This window comes from Haemaphysalis longicornis, unplaced genomic scaffold, assembly GCF_048455015.1.
Source record: "Haemaphysalis longicornis isolate Haplotype H1 unplaced genomic scaffold, Haemaphysalis longicornis Haplotype H1 scaffold_1, whole genome shotgun sequence".
Taxonomy (NCBI): domain Eukaryota; kingdom Metazoa; phylum Arthropoda; class Arachnida; order Ixodida; family Ixodidae; genus Haemaphysalis; species Haemaphysalis longicornis.
In genome coordinates this window covers 275,858,257-275,876,997 of record NW_027526203.1, presented here as the reverse complement: position 1 = coordinate 275,876,997, position 18,741 = coordinate 275,858,257, and the positions used below count along the sequence as shown (strand labels likewise).

The window sequence follows — 18,741 nt, the reverse complement described above, 5'->3', positions numbered from 1 at the left end:
CTTGAGGTTTCCCAACGGATTGTTGTGATTATGCAAGATAACCCAAAAACTAACAGCGCCCTGTCGTTGCCACATGTTCGAAGAAAGACCACAGGATCTTCCCCATAGGCTTATTACTGCACCTCGGTTATTCAGAAGTACTGGGTGAACTTAGACCCGAATGTTTATGCAAACACCAACGCAGTGTTTTCGCGCTTGCAGAACTCTTCGCGTATTATTTTTTTCGAATTTCAGTCGTGTGTTTAGTGCTCCCTTTATCTGGCTTTCTTTTCGAAGCATAACAATGAGGGATTCAAGGGTTTCACAGCGGTACTCAGCATTCAGCGTTCGCAAAAATACCCCCCCCCCCCCCAATCCTCTCCCCACTCTCTGCTCCCCTTGGGAACCCGATGCGCAGACACCATGAAGCGCTAAGTAGTGGTGCTTGGAAAGACAATCAAAGAGATTGCACGCAGTAACTTTGCCGTCTGCGCTCCTTTAAGTGTGGCTAATGCCGACAAGAATTTTTTTATTCACAAGTTGTACAATGATTCTCGTTGCTGCTTTTCCGCGGCGTCTGGTGCTAATAATTGTCGTAATCTGCAAATTTCCACACGTCGTTTCTTTAACCCAAAAGTGTTTTATTCCGGGTACACAAAGATTTCGCTGACATCATATCTGTCGCGGAAATAACGCCAGTACAACGAAACAAGCGACCTGTAAAGGGTGCACTCCTGCACACAGAGTCTTCTTGCGGGGAAGCAACCTTTAGTACTAAAAAGTACGTTATACCATAGTCCGTCAATTATTAGGGTTCTTCGTTTTCGGGTTTTATATGTCAACACGAAAGTTGTATACCGGGATACACCGAAATTTCACTGACGTCATAATCGTCACGGAAATGACGCCAGTACACCTTTGCAGAAGCGACCCGCCAGCAGAAAATCGCTCACCAAGCACACCCACAAGACAGCAGCCGACCCGCAAATCATGCTCAGCAGCAGATTTTGCTGCACATTTCATTTTCGTCTTTTACCGATTCCTATGACGAGGAATAAACCCCAGCTTTTTTCTGCTAGACAGCGCGATTAATTTTGCTTGAGCTAGTCAGCATCGAAGACATTTGCACGTTTCCTCATGTCCGCGATAAAAAATGGCGATCCATGAACCTTGTGTACAGGTGCAACCACCGATAACACACGTGAATCGAGCTAATTCACTCCCAAGACCGTTCCCGGCTGCTCACAATTAGGAAAACTTCAGAAAATCAATCTCTCATCCTAGCGTATCCATGGCAGACTTTGGTAGTAGCTAGTTACTAGTAATCCGCCACGGTAGCTCAGTGGCTATGGCGTTGTGCTGCTGAGCCCAATGACGCGAGTTCGTTTCCCGGACGCGGCGGCCGTTTTTCTGATGGAGGCGAGAAGCGAAAACGCCGTGTGTTCGAGATCTCGGTGCCCGTTAAAGATCCCCATATGGTCAAAATTAATCCGGAGCCCTCCACAACGGCGCGCCTCGTGTAGCGTCGGCGCGTTAAACCCCACAATTAATCAACCAGTTAATACTAACTCGTTACAGATCACTAGTTACTTTTTTCAGTAACTTGTAGCTGTAACCGGTTACTGTTACGTTGGAGTAACTTGTAGCTGTAACACTGCTACTTTTTTTACAGAAAATACCGTTACAGTTACTTTCTTTTTTTGTAGAAAACTATTCAATAGCAACACTCGTTAAAGTCCGAAGCGCAGTTCGCACTTTCTACTTTTTCGAGCTTATTTTCTCCCCACCTTTTTCCTTTCCACAACACGGCTCCCCTCGCAGTTTAGGAGAGGATGTAGCTAAAAGGATGGATTATCGTTCCTGCAGAAGACTGAGGTTGGAAGATGGCTTCAGAAGCGATGACTAAAACGATTCATTTGTCCTGAGCGAGCAGAAACAAGACGGGGGAAAAAAAAAGACTGGAAATTAGACCTACGAAAAGCGGGAAGCTGTCGGATGCCAATTTGAGAAAGAACTAATCCTAAGTTACAATGAGTTTTGCAAATAAATTCCCCAACACCAACGGTGCATCAAGAAAATGTCGATGCAACAAGATGAGGCGTATACAACGATTGTTGGTGTTGGGCTTGAGAGCGCCCCCTTTTAGGTTCCCTTCGTCTAGGGTTTTGCCCCGTGTAATTTTGACTACCCGCACGCCTTCGTACGTTTATCTGTACATACTGACTCAGTGCTCCATCGATGCCCAGCCAAAACTGCTAGACCTATAGTTGATTCCACAAGCTGCATGCAGCACTGCGGAGGCTACAACGTTGTCAATAGAGCGCCCACTGAGGGTGCCTAACTCACCGTGAAATAAAGCGAGAATAGACGGCGGAGCCTTGCGGTTCCCCCTTCCGAGAGGGTACACAAAAAGGTCCTTTCAAAACCTCTTTTACGGTGAGTTAGGCGACCTCAGTGGGCGCTCTATTGGCAACAATGTAACCTCCGCAGTGCTGCATGCAGCTTGTGGAATGAACTATAGACACTTGAAATTTCAGGACTACATTTGTGTCATATGGCGTAGGGGCTCACTAAAGCGGGATTTTTCGAAATTGTGCTCCTAACCGAGGGAAAGTGGGAAATTGTGTTTTCCTAAATTCGTGATTTTCTTGCTCACGTGTTCATATGTGGAAGCGCTTTTTGCTGATAAATGTACCCTTTAAGAATATCTAAAAACCATATTACGGTTTTGCCCTAACCAACACTATTTGGGCGACTCTGCATTTCGGAACAAAATGGGCGCTCAGAAAGATCCTCCAATGAATGTTTCACTGTTTCATTTATCAGTTTGGTTTTTGCTAATAAATGTTACTCATACAAATGCACAAATCTGAAGTATTTCGCCCTGCGGCACCGGTAAAAAGGAGAATTTTTTTTTTAAATGACACGAGCTGAAAAGGCCTAACAGGTGATGCCAACGCCTGCTGGCATCACCTGCTGGTTCAAATGGCTTTAAAATTCATTAGAACATTGTGATGATAGTGTAGGAACTCAGCATTGCCGAAATTTAAAAAAAATACACCTCGAAGAGAGCGAAAGTGGTGAAATAATTTTTCAGATATTTATTTTTCATTGCAGACCATTTGAGATATTCAGCTAGATTTTGTAGCTTACTCCGGTATCTACTTGTAGCTTACTCCGGTAAGCTACAAGTCTTGTACTTGTAGCTTACTCCGCTAAGCTACAAGTATCTTGTATCTACTTGTAGCTTACCAGAGTATCAAGTATCTACTTGTAGCTTATCAAGTATCTACTTGTAGCTTACCTATCATCTATTTATCAAGTATCTACTTGTAGCTTACTCCGGTAAGCTACGATTTTGTAGCTTACTCAGGTAGCTTACTCCGGTATCTAAACACTGTTCTGCAACATTTTTCCATAACACCCACCTAATAGGGACAATCAAGATTCCAGGAAAAGTGCGTGTTTTTACACATTCCTCAATAACTATACAGCCCGTTGATATATCCGATTTATTTTTGCTTGCAACTCCTGCGCATACAGTTGTACAAAAAAAACAATGTCATGGTATCGCCCTAACGTGCGTATAAAGAGGCCAGCGGGGTTTTTCAAGTTACACCCCTCTGGACGTGGAATTCAGTTCAATTTCTCCGCGTTCGCGTAGCGCTCGTCATATGTTGGGACTTTCTGCAACCACGCGCCTCCCGTAGGAGCCCGTGTTATTTTCATAAAATTATGACCGATGAGTATCGTTAGTAGTCGTCTGAGCGCACCAGCTTGGTACAATTTGTTTCGGGAGGGTTACAATAGCACACCAGTTCCAGGCGTTTCCCATTACCGCACGCCTCCTGTAGGAGCCCAGGTATTGACAGCAGGCGGGACATCCTAACTGCGCACAACTTCACGGTAAACTACCTATATATGAAAAGTAAGAAAGAACTGAATAAGTGTTATACCCATCAGTGTCATTAGTATAGTGGCCCACCCGGGCATCGTCGGGTACTGCCTGTAGTACTAAGTAAACTCTATCGCTTGGTTTGTGATACATTACTTAGTTTTATTATACAGTAACGGACAAGCAGCAACGTTACTTTCTCACAGTATCTGTAACTGCAACGAGTTACTTTTAAAATTTTTGTAACTAACTGTAACAGAGTTGCTTTTTTGGCTTAAATTTGGTTACTGTAGCTGTAACACTGTTACTTTTTAGCGGTAACGTGGCCATGACTGGTCCATGGTGCAACGCAACCCTGGAGGGTCTATGCCGTCCACCCAGACACTTAGGCGCAGGTACTTCGATATATTAGCTGACCTATTCGTGAAGGCATTCCGCAAGAACGAGTGCTGTGATCCGCTCACAGCGCGCACGCCCCGCGCGTGCCGACGCAGTTGAGATGACTGTAAAGCGTGCAGCACCGCAGACAGAGTTAACGTGCGGCAGAGCCGACCCACGGTTTTCCTGTCAGCTGAGAGAGGCACTTCGGGTGCATGGCTCGCCTCTTCCCACCTGTCACATACGGCCTCTGTTATCCCTCTCCCTTCCCGCCGCAGTGCTGCTTCGGTCTTGGTTCTTCCCATTTCCCCCTTTCCACCAATACCGGTTCCCATTGGGCGCACAGGAGCACTGAGCTCAAAGGGCCCTCGCGAGTTCCAGCGCCTACCAGTGATCGGGCAGGAGCGGGAGAGTTGTAATTCATTGGTGAGGAGGGACTTCTTTGGGGCGTCGAGAGCCGCCGAGAGCAGTTTTCGGTACTCCGTAGCCAGCGGCGGAGCAACATGGAGCACGAAGGAAGTCACATGACCTCTATGACGCCATGAAGTTAAATTAGGTCACATTATCCGGAACGACTTCGTACGTTCGGTCACGTGACACCTGACATCACGCTCTCCCCCTCGCTGCTCAGCTCTCGGTGCAGCGTGACTGACAGATTCGCAATATAAGAGCCCACGTCACTGCTGCTCTTCTGTGCTGCCCTCGCTGCTGGTTCCCCTTGACCCTGTTCGCCCAATGGAAACCGCTATAAATATATAAAGAAAGTGTGCATGGTTATCTTTTCTAAGCGGGACTGTTGTCGCGTGGCCTCCCTACGACTCAGTTCTTCGTGCTGTGCGCACATGCATGCTTCACTCACGGCTGAATTCACTGGCTTCTCACTTCCGACTGCACAACGCTTAAGCGCTAACCACATGGAGCGATTTTTCCAGCGACGCGACGAGCGACGCGACTAGGAGCCGCAGTCGCCGAACCGAAGTCGCTCGCCGAGGCAACCACATGACAGCGACGGCTCGAGCGACTGAGCATGCGACTGAGGATGGCGATTTCAATGTTTCCGCACTGCGCATAGTAACGCGCTTGGTACGCTGGATGTTTGCAAACATTTTTTTTTTGTTCATTTGTCATAAAAAGCATGACTGAAAAGTATTACGCCTTTCTACCTTGCTTTTTGCACTTCATTGCATCTCTAAAACTGGTTTGGGTTAGCGATAGCGCACGCTTTTCCTTTTGCGCCTCGTTTCTCGGCTCCAACATGAACGCCGTGAAGAATTCGCTTTCTTGACGTCGTATTTCCCACACGGGTCTCACCCAGTGTGAGCGGGAGCCTTCTTGCTTCTGCTTCAGCGTGTACACAAGCTTCGCCACGCAAAGCTTTCTTTGCCGCTGCACCGCAAACGTCGTCTGCGTGGATTTGCAAAATCTTCCCCCCCCCCCCCCCCCCCCCCGTTCTCTTTCAAAACCGGAGGTTGCGTGCTTACGTAGGGGCTCTCCTATTGGCTAGTCGCTGAGGCCACTTCCGGGAGGCGAGCGACTGTTTCTGGCTGCCCAGAACCGAGCGATTCGATGAGCGACTTGGTGCGCGGCGAAAAGTAGTTCGTCGCTAGTCGCGTCGCGCCCCAAGTCGCTCGCAAAATCGCCCCATGTGGTTGGGGCTTTACGGTTTTTACGAGGTTGTTTTGCTTGCAATTTTCTGGACAAGCATATAAGACGTTGTGTATTGGTGAGTTAAGCGTGAACCACATGGAGCGTTTTCTGCTCGCGAAAACGCGCCGCGCGCGCCACAGGTGCGCTGACGCTGCCGCGGAACCACCCACACGCTGCGCGCGACACGGCAGTCGGCGGCAATATGGCGGCGGCTTCGGCCGCGAAGTGGTGCGGGGAGCTCGAGCGACCGCCTTTAAGCGCTCTCTAAAATGCCGCTCGAGGCACACACGAAGTTACTCGTGCGCTAAAGGAGCTTATAATGTGGGTGAAAACGATACTATAAAACATCGTCCGCGCCGCTAGTGAAAGCGCCCATGCAATATCTGCCGGGGGCGTAAGCCTAAAAATCTCTGGCGGAGCCAGCTGGCTGTCTCGAGCGCTTAGAAACTGCCGCAATGGGGTGCGCGCCTCTCTATTGGCGCAAGTACTCAGGCTCCTCCCACTGCCGCGCGCGACGCCCGTCATTTTCTTAGCGATGCAGAAGCTGCCGCGCGCGCGGAATCGTCGGCGCAGGCATGAAAAAATCCCACGCGCAACGCCGACGCGCACGAATCGCATGCTAAAACGCGCCATGCAGTTCGCGACATGGCAGTGCGGGTGATTTGTTCAATAGATAGCAGAGTTACCATTATTGCGAGGTACTAGCGTTAAGCTTTAAGTTATGGTGACGGGATAGACATTTAGGTTGAATAAAACTTTAGGCAGAACATAATTCAACCTAGGGCCCCTGCCTTCCACTTCCCCTTTTTGAAATTTTGATCCGGGCTTTTAGTTGGATACTTACGTCAGGACAAAATTTACTGACCGATAAGTTTCTGCTCAGCTTGCGTTATGAACCCGCCTTTTCGATTTTCAAGAGAGCGTGAAAGTATGAATGGCCGCGTATACTGGCGTTGTATAACTCCAAAGACAAGCCGCATTGAGGATTTCTAAAAGTGGGCCAGCTTTATTTTTTACCTGCCTCCAACGTACCAGCATATGCGTCTACAAAACCACCACCAGTTAAAAGGTTAATTAACAAATTCATATTAACTAGTAATTTGGAAACTGGTTGAATAATATACTGCTCGCCTGACCGTACTACCCACTTGCAAAAGTGGCATCTCTGTTCTTATCGTAGTGTATTTCTAATGTCCTGCGAATATAAAAGAGGAATAGTCTGTACCTACGGTGGCTTGTTACGGAGTTACCCAAATTAGTGTCAGTGATTGATGTCTACGCGAATAATGAAGTGCAAAACCGATGCTTTGCCCGGCCAAGTTGGTTCATACCGAGGTAAGCAGTTAATCAAGGATGTCTACATGTGGTCCGTTTTTTTATTGCGAAATCACTATCTAGCCTACCTCTGCCGGTTTCGTTGGAAATTTGCGAACCTTGTTTCGTGAAGCCATGCAGTTTTGTTAAGCCTGCTTTGTAAAGCCTGGATTATGAAGTCTGATTCATGAAACCTCCCCATTTTCCCGTATACTCGTTTGCGTGAAAGTTGATGCGAAGAAGAGAAGTGGGGCGATGTGGGTATGTGCCGGCCTGACGTTAAGCCTACCTTTACGCATTGAGGTCTGACGTCGTCATCCGGTACCTGCAGGTTTACGTACAATGAGTGCCGTTATGTTGGCATCTCGTTAAATTAAACATTAAGGTTACGTAATGTTAGGCCTAAGCATTGGACGTTAGGCCTAGCGTGACTTTTCTGGGCTGTAACGTTCTCAACCGATACCCATGGGATAAAGGCTCCTCCTACTTAAAGCTACGAGTGTACTTAAAGCTACGAGTGCAGGTCGACGTCGGAAAACAAGACGTAGCGTATAGACCTACACTCCTAAACTCCCGCGCATACCCGACAGTCGCTGCTGCCCTTTAGTAAAGTGCTGCCCACCCACAGCATATACAGACAATGATGTATCGACGCTTTATAAAAAATTGTACCATACGTACGTGGTAGGCACGGAGTACATGTTGCCCACATATCCGCAGTGGGGTATTAGACAACAATTTGTAAGCCAACACATGTTACTTTCGCACGGCATTTAGAGGGTTGGCGCTGCCAAACTGTCCATGCTTTTTTTTATTTTGCTGCTGTATTAGGTCTGCCCTTTTCTTCTTTTGAACGTCAAGTTCGGATCCCATTGGACAGACACCGCGAGTAGAGAGCTCAAATTATTGATTAATAACTTCTTGCTTTCCTCGGCGAGCTGCGGGACTGACCTTTCGGGCCGGGCCTTCCCACATTTCCGGGTGCTCCGTCGTAGCCGGCGTCTCCCACTTCACCTTTCAGGCCCTTAAAGCCTGGGTAGCCGTCGTCGCCTGGGTAGCCGCGCGAACCGGGTTGGCCTGGCTGACCTGGCTCGCCCTTGTCGCCTTTGCTGATTTCGAAAGTCGAAAGGCCTGCGGAGAAGGCGGTCGCGATTGATTATGCACCGATGAGCACGATGCGCCGCGTGCATTGGCGGTTCAGATCCAGGACATGACTCATTTTTGATCACATATTGGCGCTGATCAGACACTCACAAATAATTTGCACGAGCAGATCAAACGGCCACCGATATGCTCATAGCTCCGGCTGCTATAATGGATGACGCCAGATAGAGTCGGTTATTCATCGCTCTGTGGAGGGCACATTTTCCGCTCAGCAAAGCGCATTTTGCATGAAGTGATGCTTAAATTGACCGTGCACAATATCACTGCAAAATCTGTCTTTTCTCGCGTACCGGGGTACCCGGGTTCTCCTGTTGGACCCTTGAGGCCCGGCTTGCCGTCGATGCCAGGAAGCCCCGGGAGCCCTGCAGGTCCTGGCGGACCAGGAGGCCCAGGTCGGCCGTCGAAGCCCGAGTCACCCTGCAGGATCGACAGGTCTCCTCACCCTCTCTCTGGCCACAAAACATGCACGCAAGCAATGCGTATTCGTATGCTGCGCGTAATAGCTGTAACGAAAATTCCACGAGTTAAAGGTTTAGTCTTGTTCGTATAGCGTTTTGACGCCAAATTTTTCATTCCTTCTGTTTCGATCTCTATCGCTATCTTTTTTGTTTCTTCTAGAACAGTCGGGAAAATCTAAGACGGTGTATTCGAACACCCTCTGCCTTCTTCCGCCCATTTTTTTGTGTTTGCTCCTCTTTTTTTAAACTTGAAATAAAGAAATTAACAGTTCATTCCGCTGGCTATTCTACTTTAATTCTAACTTTTAAAGAACGAAAGCACACAAACTATTTATTACAGCTCAGCTAATCTAATATAGACTCACAGCACTCATTGGATGGACGTGAACCTGCTTGGGAACTCATCTTGGACGCAAACTATTGTTCCATATGCAATGTACTGTAGTCGATGTTCAATAGCCATTATTCCCTATGGTGCAGAGACAAGAGGGGCAAAAAGGAATAATCTTCATTGATCACAGCGGCGTTGTGCACCACTTGCTGGGTACATAGAGTCGAGCGTCGTTATAACTGACAGTCATAGAGGTAATTATGAGGTATAACGAACCAAATTCGAAATTTAGTTGGCCATGCTGAATTTTAATGACACTTGAGCTGTTTATGACGACACGACCAGAAATAGTATCCAAGCTAGAGCGCAGCATCAAGGCTTCTCCAAAGACTCGTCCCTTGACGGAAAGTCCAGGCACGACACGGTCAATTAAACAAGGAATATATGCTTTGCTTTTCTCTGTGTGTGCAACATGGGGTTGAGGGAGCTGGTTATACGCACAAAAATATGACCTATATTTATAGCGTTGTGCACACTTGAGGTAGTTTACTTTAGTGCAATTCACGGTAAGTGCCTGTCGCGTGCTTGGCTCATCTTCTGTTCTATATTCAGCAGTTCAGGTGCCTACTTTTATAACAAATGAATTCTTCCTCCCCGCGCGATTACGGTAGAACCGGCTTCGACTGTATCGATGGATTGTCGGGTCGGTCAAGCAGACCACTAAAGCGCTTCACTGCCGTAGCAAGTTAGGTGACCCAGTGTACTCACCTTTAGTCCGCGGAAACCTGGCAGGCCCGGGAATCCGTCGGGGCCGGGGCCCCCGGGCAGACCAGGGAGGCCGTTCGTTCCGTCAAAGCCCGGCACACCGGGGAAGCCTTCTTCGCCTGGCGACCCCTGGGGACCTGCAGATAATGGTATACTTATCAAACAAGCTGACCACGATAACGGCAAAAACGGGCTACGTAGGAACAAAAGGAGATTATGGCGATGCTGTACAGGGGAAGAACTTGGCTGTTTCAGGATAACCAGCCCAAAGTGGTGATTTGTATAAGACTTGTTAAGGGGACTCAACCGTCAGAGCACGGTAGCATATTGGGGCAGCCAGCTGCGCTCGTAGTAACGACCGCGTCGCATCAAGGTTGCTGGCAAAGAATAAAAAAGTCAAAATGTGCCGTCTTCACATGAAGGCAGAAAGTATTTTGTTGGTGGCGTCTTTTTAAAATGGCACTGGACACACTACTGGGTAACCACAATTTGTGAGCTGTTGCACGCCGATTGTAAACACGCATACACCCCATCAAAATGTTTTTCACATTTGCTTTTGGAGGCGCCAATTCATATACGTCTGATTCGAAGGAAATCTGCTTCAAGGACTCTGTGTCCAGTATTACTACATTTAACAGCGAAGCCATTAGTGTTGCTTTCCTCGGGATTTTTCGTGCTGTTCACAGCTTGTTGTTTTTAAAAAATATATATTATACATGTTATAGGCAGCTGCATTCGGTCTGTTGCCTTTTATTTTATGCACAAATTACCTTTGTGTTGGATCCGATGTTTTCATAATTTTGATTCAGGTCAGATGTCTAATAACGCTTTTCGAAACATTTACCTAGCTGATAACGTAAATCAAACCAAAAAATTTCAGATCAGAAATAATCTCATAAAAATGCCGCCTATGTGAGATTTTTTAAAATCCCCAGACAGCTGTTATAAAGAAATGTAATCTAAAGACCGACAGATACGGTTCATTTGTATTTGCCCGAAAGAACCTGTATTTTCACAAAAACAAATGCGACACACATTATGGAACATAGAGCGCTGAACTTTACACGACGACCACAGCATAAAAGAAAAAAAGGACACACGAAACGGAAAATGCGCTGCGAGCAACTGTGACAGGTTTAATGAACAAGACAACATATAAATACCCCTGCCACCTCGTACCACTTCCCAGTGCGCGTGCGTGTCTTATCAATTCATACAACTGTTTTTTAGATACTCAGTATCTCTTTCCAGCAACGAGACTGACGGAGCACTGACGCACTCACCCTCGAGGCCGAAACCATACAAAATGCTTCGCGCAGATTCCCCTTGTCACTGTCCCGTGATTTGAAGAGCACCTTTTTTTTTTTTTTTTTTTTTTTGGGGGGGGGGGGGGAATCTGGAATGCATTTGCACTTGGCGCAGTGCTGGGCCAGATTGCCAGAAATAGCTGTCTGCTGACACAGCGCACGGTGCTTCTTCAGCCTTTCATTGAGACATCGTCCTGATTGCCTCGGCACACATTACCACCTTTTACAGCCAAACTTATTGACAGTAATAAAATGCGTACACAGTCAGTCTGACTACTGCTGTTTCCATCAGAGTGCATCGTGCTCAAATAAATGCAGGTAAGACAATTCGCAGACGAGACTTGGCAAATCTACTTCACTAAGCATCACTAAACACCTCGCTGAACGATTTTTAGCAGTTTTATCCTACAGAGAGTAACTAACGCAGTATTCCCTCCCCCCCCCCCTTGTATTCGCGAATAAAGCGTGTTCTAGACTGAACCTACCAGCTAACTAGTAAATTACTTAAAGGTGGCAAAGTAAACAATAAAAAAGGAATCGGTTTCCAGTTATATAAAATAATACACAATATTTTTAGCCACGCGTATGAATGTCTACTTTGGTGCGAAAATGGTTTCCACAGCTGGATGTCTGTGTATGCATTTACTAAAACACTGGGCATAAGTGTGCTCCAGGACTTCAAATGAACTAACGACGAAAGGTGCTTGCAAAGAAAATGTCATTACAAAATGTGCCTGCGGAGGCGCTTGTACGAATAAACCAAATAACTAAATGCGTTGTAACATCAGTGCTCCAGAGCTTGATCGTGCGAAGCAGTTATACGGGAAGGTGGTCAGTCGGCCCCGAACACACGCCAGGTGATCGCATACCAGGAGCTCCCGGCCTCCCAGCTTCGCCCTTGAGGCCCGGCAGTCCCGGGAATCCGTCGAATCCCCTGGCTCCCGGCTCTCCCGGTGGCCCGTCGGGCGCGCCGAGGGCCCGGCCCGGTTCTCCTCGCTCGCCCTTCCTGCCGGGAAGGCCCGGGAAGCCGGCGGGACCCTTTGGCCCAGCCGGACCTGGGGGGGACGACGACAGATCGAAGCGCGCGCATCAGGGTCGGGAGGAACACGTGATAGCCTGGGGTGTGTGAGCCAGCTTAACGCTTCCGTCTCCAGACGATTCCGCCAGGAAACCGCTAAGTGTGATTAAAATGACTATACAATGACTATACTGAGCACTACAACTGTACCCTTCCGATGCTAGAAAGCATGGAGCAGCCAGAAATAACCTCCTTTGGTTGGGGCTAATGTCGCCAATAAATTGATATTTCTCTATCTCTCCACGCGTCTGAGGACAGTCGACCGACTCCTGCAATAATGCATAACTTCGTATTGAAGGAGCTCAAATGATTGGCCGCGGCGCTATGAAGGAACAGAAATATGCGCAACCATTTAATCAACCCAATTATGCATGCCGTAGGATGTAAGCGTTAGAACTAGCCGTTAGTGCGTCAGTATAGGATGCTTGTACTCCTGTCGTTAGGGCAAAGGTCAAACAATGTGAACGATGTTTAGGGCTAACGATGAAGCCCATTACGCTTATGTATTGGCGCTAACAACAGTGGGTGTTCATGCGAAAACAGTGTGCGACTCCTTACCTTCGGCTCCTGGAGTGCCGTCGTCGCCACGAATGCCTCGCACAGCCCTGTCTCCCTTCAAACCCACAAGACCCGGGTAGCCGATGTCTCCGCGCTCGCCGGGAAGACCTGGCCTTCCAGGCAGCCCCGGATATCCGGGCTGCCCGTTAGTGCCTCGCTCTCCTGCATTCGTGCGCGCATTTTAGACGCTCTATGCGCACCGAAAATGTAAGAAAACTCGGAACGCGATTTTGCCACCACGGTACCACTAAAGGCGCACAAAATATCTGCAGTAAATACTCCCCAACTCCCCAACCGTCGTTCACGTACTCTCCATGTTTTATATGCGATGCAGATATTGGTGACGCCCCCCCCCCCCCCCCCATTTTTTTTTTCTTTTGTTGAGGCGTGTTTTGTAAAACTGGTATCGTGAGGTCACTTTCTTCCTGCGTGCTTGTATGGCCAATTTAACATACGGTACTTATATTGCGCATTTCCGGCTTATACGTCTCAATCAAATGTCCGAGCTCCGCATTACACAACCTATATTTCATGCTTAGGCTGTAAAAAGCCTGAAAATGCTTGATCTATACAGAACTTTAAATTCATGGGCTTGTTCGGGAGAAGTATGTGCTACCAAAAGACGGCTTTAACGCGCATTGTCATGCACGTACCTCAAGCGAAATCACACCCTTCTGACCGGTAAAAGCTTCTATAATCCGTCACCAGTTTCACTTTTTTCTTAATAGCAGGTCAAGCGGAGTTGCGAGACCATTTGGGAATTTCGGTGACCCTCCCCCCCCCCCCTCCCCCCCCGCTTCACTTCCAACTGCCCCGGAATTTATAGCACGAGTACGGCTACGTAAAAGAGCTGTAAGCCGCACTTTAATCAGTGTAGTTTAGTGCAATTTATGCCACGTTTATCTTCTAAAAGGTGTCTATACAAGGGTGATGAGTTTTATCTCATTCAGCACAATAAATAAAACAGTAGCAGTTTTAAAGCGAAATATATTATTTATACTATGATACCTGCGGGATCCAGAAAAACAGCTATATAAAACGTTTTCTTGTATGCTAACCTCCTCAAGAAAATTGAGCAAATTATTTGTCCGCTATGACAAAACTACAACCATGTGGTGTAATTACACCAAGCAATTTATTAAGAAATAGACGCTAAATCTAGCTTAAATCGATACGATTTCAATTTCGTCTCTATCACAACTGACGGCGACCCGGTCACCTTGGTGTACCGTCTGCAAAAAGACCCAAGCAGCCGAAGCCGCACGCCCCCGTCTGCACCGTCCGCCCTCTTGAATCGCCACTCAGAGTCAGATCCTTCCATTACCCTGCACAGCGCATTCCACTAGGCAAGGCTCGGTAAATCAATGTATAAAAACCGCTCATAGATCCAGTGAGCGCACCTCACGAGATCTCTAAAATTTTCACTGCATACTTATATTGTCAGTCTAAAAACTGCAACAAAGAGCCCACGTATTCTTATTAAAGTTGCTTAGCCTCTTTAACTCTTTTCTCGCGCAAGTTTACGCACAACGGCAGACAGCCTCAAAAGAATACTTCAAAAGTTGCAGCTTTACATGGATTTCGTGACTGCCGCCTTGACGTGATTAGGACAAGGGAAATATATATATATATATATAGAGAGAGAGAGAGAGAGAGAGAGAGAGAGAGAGAGAGAGAGAGAGAGAGAGAGAGAGAGAGAGAGAGAGAGAGAGAGAGAGAGAGAGAGAGAGAGAGAGAGAGAGAGAGAGAGAGAATATTTTGCGAGCGCAATCTGCTCGTCCGTGGACAACCTTTCAGTCCGTTGAGTCCAGGGTTTCCAGGTTCGCCCGGAACTCCATCCCAACCAGGTGGGCCGAATTCTCCCGCTTCGCCTTTCCTGCCTGCGAGTAGCGTCATTCGTTGTACGACTTCAAGCTTCCATTCAGCGGTATTTGGGGCTCGGAATGCGTAACCGAAAAAAAAAAAAAAAAAAGACGCGTCACTTGAAAGAAATTCAAACTCTCTGAAAGTATGGATTACATATGAATGGCTTAGCTGTCACCAATGAATACCGCAGCTTAGGGCATTTCAGGGCCAAGCAGTGCAATTACTCCAGAGCTGGGTCGATTGCAGTTCAGGATACATACGCAGTTGTATAAAACAGCAATTTCGGCCACGGTGATGCAATATACAAATCAGCTCGGAAGAAAGACATCAACATTTTTGAACTTGCAATAACAATAATTTAACGCTATATGGAAAGTGTTAAAAATCAGTGTCGAATATAATGACATTCTGGAACCATCCCCATAACGCAATAGAATAGAAATAAGTGGCTCAGGGAAAAAATACTTCTGCGTGAATTCATCGTCTTAAAAATTTAATCATGAGGCCGTTTTGGCGTTCAAATCGTGTCCTTCACACTACATCTAAAACGCAAACAAGCAAACAAACAAACAAACAAACAAACAAACAAACAAACAAACAAACAAAAACACTAAACCGCCGAACATGTGACAATTAAATGCACAGCTTGATCATATCTAGCGTACGCTGAGAACTATCTGTAGATATCTCCAATCGGCATGTCAACACGTCTACGTAATAGCATGTTGTCAAGTCACTAAGTGTGAGAAACATATACTACGGTCTTACGCTTTAATTTCGGTACAAGATTAAACACCGTCCTTCCTAGTGAAATCCCAAAACGCTACGTCCGCACAGCTGTGTGACATGGTGTTTGCCGAAATTTGCTTGTAGCCAAAGGCGCTCCGATGCCGAAATGTGCGCTTAAATTGATCATTTCGCAACGGGGGGAAAATAACAAAAAGTGAATGTTACCTTTGTCATAGCCTTTCAAGTTTTATTTTGTCACTCTGCCATTATGGGCCACTGAAAACATTGCCCCGATGTTCTGCTATACTTACCTTAACGAAACAAAATCCCCTTGCGGTAAGACCGTAATTGTAAATCTGGCTTCGTTCAGGGCGACGGCACATTTGAAAATCCCAGGTGCGAACAACGAAATAGTGTCGGTGCAAAGGGTGGTTCACTCGGACGTACCTGGACTGCCTGGGTAGCCTTCTAGACCAGGCCTTCCGGGCTGGCCCCTGGCGCCGGGCTGGCCGTCACGGCCCCGTGCTCCCGGGGCTCCCGGTTCTCCTTTCTCGCCGTTGGCTCCGGGCAGGCCCGGAAAACCGTCGCTGCCGGGGACGCCGGGAACGCCCCTTTCCCCTGCGCGTGTCGGCATTCCTTGCAGATGCCCGTCACGCGACTTCCCGGAAGGCGAGCCAAGCAGCCGTCCTCTCAGCGGCCGGTGGCGTTATATACAGGCCTAATCATCCAGAGGCGGAATTGCAAGTTGTGTCCGTTTCAAAAATGCCCATTTCGCGCCCATTTCAGTTGTGACGTAGTAGCTCTTGCGAGGCCTGCCTCTGACCAATGACGAGTACAGAAACCGACGCCCCACCTTGTTTGTGCTGCGTTACATCCGGGTCGTCCGCTTTCAGCCAATCAGGGCTCGCAAGAAATGGAGACTTTGAAACGAACATGAAAGAGACAAAACTGAGAATTTCGCTCCAGATATACCCGCCGCAGCGGCCGAGGCGTTGTTGCTTCTGAGCAAGAGGAAGCGGGTTCGACCCCGGCCGAAGCGGCTGTTTTTCTGGTGGGGTCAAAAACGAAAACGCCCGTGTGCCGATACTTTGCCTCGTGGTAAAGCTCCCCAGGTGGTTGAAATTAATCCTTAGCCCTTCACTACGGCGCACCTCATAGCCCGGGTGCAGCTTCGGTGAGTAAAACTCAAAACTTGAACTATCCGGAGATACCTTACTGAAGTGACATTTCAAAGCCGAACCCATCCTGTAGTGTGTTTCATTTGACAATGCTTCACGCTGAAGCACGAACTATATATGGGATAATTTAAACCACTACTTAAAGCAATATTTAAAGTGCCCGTCCTGTGCGTTCGCTGTCCTTTTATTTGATGCGCTAAATCTCGTCCTCGTATTAATGAACTAATTCGCCCGACAACATGTCTTACTGAATAAGGTAACCATAATCGTGGGGTTCGGAACAAGGCCACCTTGGGGCGTTTGCTTCATCATTACTAGACAGTTCGTGCAAGTCGCGTCAGTTTTGAGAACTACCCATTGACCACTAAGAGTCGCTTCAAATGGATGAAGGCGCGAAATACGTACGCTGACTCTAATATAATGCTGCCATTACATATCGTTGCCGGGGCTATCCAATCCAGTACCCCACCCAGCCCTGTTCGCGCGGGCGTACAGGCATTACTTTGAAGTTATTTCGGTTCCGACTTCGGAGGGCTCCGCTCCAGTACAGGGAGGGTGAGGGCAACGGGGATGCAGAATACGTTTAAATCAGCGGAATACCTTCCTCCCGAGATTTCCAGGACGCAAACCACGTGCGCTGCAGTCGTCGAGGGACTCGCAGTCTCAGCAGGAGGCTGCACATGCCCCGCACACTTTTTTGCCCGAATGGGCAAACGGCCCCATCATAATACGATCCCCGAAATGAGTCCTTCCAGTGTGTGCCGTAATTGGCCCCGTATATACGCTGCACGTCAAGCGTCCTTGATCGCTTTCACGCCAGTGTGCCGACTTACCCTTTGCTCCGTCGTAACCGGGGAGTCCAGGAGCTCCCTTTGTTCCAACGCCAGCGTCACCAGCGTCTCCTTTCACGCCCTTGGGCCCATCGTATCCGGTGTAGCCTGGTTCACCTGCGCGGCCGCAACATACGAAGCACTCGTGATTAACGTCTCGTGCACAAGACTTCATCGGCAAATTGCTGAAAAGAGCCGTTAGTCACTGAAAGAAATGACAGATATGTTCGAAAGGAATTTCTGTCGCATTTTTAAAGCACAAAATGCTTTCAGTGCAGCGTATCAATGTTCTTCGCAGGAGCGCAGGCTTGTACATTTCGGCAAAGGATGTGAAAAGATGGCAAAAAATGCGCAGATATCTTTGTTTGGATATGAACAAGGGTTACGGCGGCTGTGCGACCGGAAGCATACCAAGTTGTTATCAGGCCTTTAATGCGAAACCCTTTTATGTGTCATGAGTCGAATCCCGTGTTGTTGACCATCCACTCCTTTATGCTACCAAACACCTCGCGGAGCGCAGCGCGCGACGAGAACACGTGACGGCACGTGAGGAGAACGGGCACAGAGAACGCTGCCTCTGTTGGAGTTGTGGCGTGAAGTTTACGTGACGGCGCTTACATAATACTAGTCTTTCGAAAGCATTGAATAACTCTGATAATACCAGCTGATAATACTAAAAAAAAAAAATGAGAGAGAAGGCACCGACCAAAGAATAAAAACTGAAAAATTTAAAAGATGTTTCGGCTCCCGCACGGGAGCCTTTTTCACAATGAATTTATTGCAGAGCTGCCTTCTTTCTCGCTCAAATGCACCCTCCCGACCAGACGGGCGTCCCTCATACCCTCGACTTCAGAAAATTATTCGGGGAATTTAAGCCTGTTCACGCATCGCTCGGTGAAGCCATAATGCTTTCGCATTTCGGGCAGGTAAGCTGACTTAAGTCTTTTCCTAGAATCACGACTATTTGTCAAATGGGTGGTGCTCGAAGGTTCCACGTGAACTGCACCTCGCAAGCTATGACGCCGCGCGCAGGTCACGTGGCACCGTGATCGGCAACCAACTCGCTTCGTTCCTGCTTCGGCGCTGCCCGTTCGTTCTCGCCACGAGACGAGGGTTCCTCGCCCCTATTTCATGCACTCGCTGATGAACACTGGTAGCCGAATTTTCACTTTATAAGCGACCCCTAACCATCCACCGCCGGCGGCGGCGGCGGCGGCGTCGGCGGCGGCGGAGTCCGCAGTGCTCCTCTATATTTAAAAAAGAA

The 18,741-nt window shown here is 47.9% G+C and overlaps 1 protein-coding gene across 2 annotated transcripts in view; it reads right to left on the bottom strand.

Annotated features, from left to right (window-relative positions):
- LOC144146333 (uncharacterized) overlaps nucleotides 1-18,741 on the bottom strand; it is a 102,427-nt gene that overhangs the window by 16,131 nt on the left and 67,555 nt on the right. Inside the window, exons 25-32 of one of the 2 annotated variants that reach the window (XM_077678290.1) lie at nucleotides 17,481-17,594; nucleotides 15,917-16,087; nucleotides 14,665-14,754; nucleotides 12,875-13,036; nucleotides 12,108-12,293; nucleotides 9,935-10,068; nucleotides 8,668-8,794; nucleotides 8,165-8,344 (exon numbers count right to left, since the gene is read on the bottom strand). In XM_077678290.1, coding sequence (XP_077534416.1) covers nucleotides 8,165-8,344; nucleotides 8,668-8,794; nucleotides 9,935-10,068; nucleotides 12,108-12,293; nucleotides 12,875-13,036; nucleotides 14,665-14,754; nucleotides 15,917-16,087; nucleotides 17,481-17,594 — 1,164 coding nt within the window. The remainder of the gene's footprint in view (nucleotides 1-8,164; nucleotides 8,345-8,667; nucleotides 8,795-9,934; nucleotides 10,069-12,107; nucleotides 12,294-12,874; nucleotides 13,037-14,664; nucleotides 14,755-15,916; nucleotides 16,088-17,480; nucleotides 17,595-18,741) is intronic. The other variant, XM_077678297.1, reaches the window with a different exon arrangement.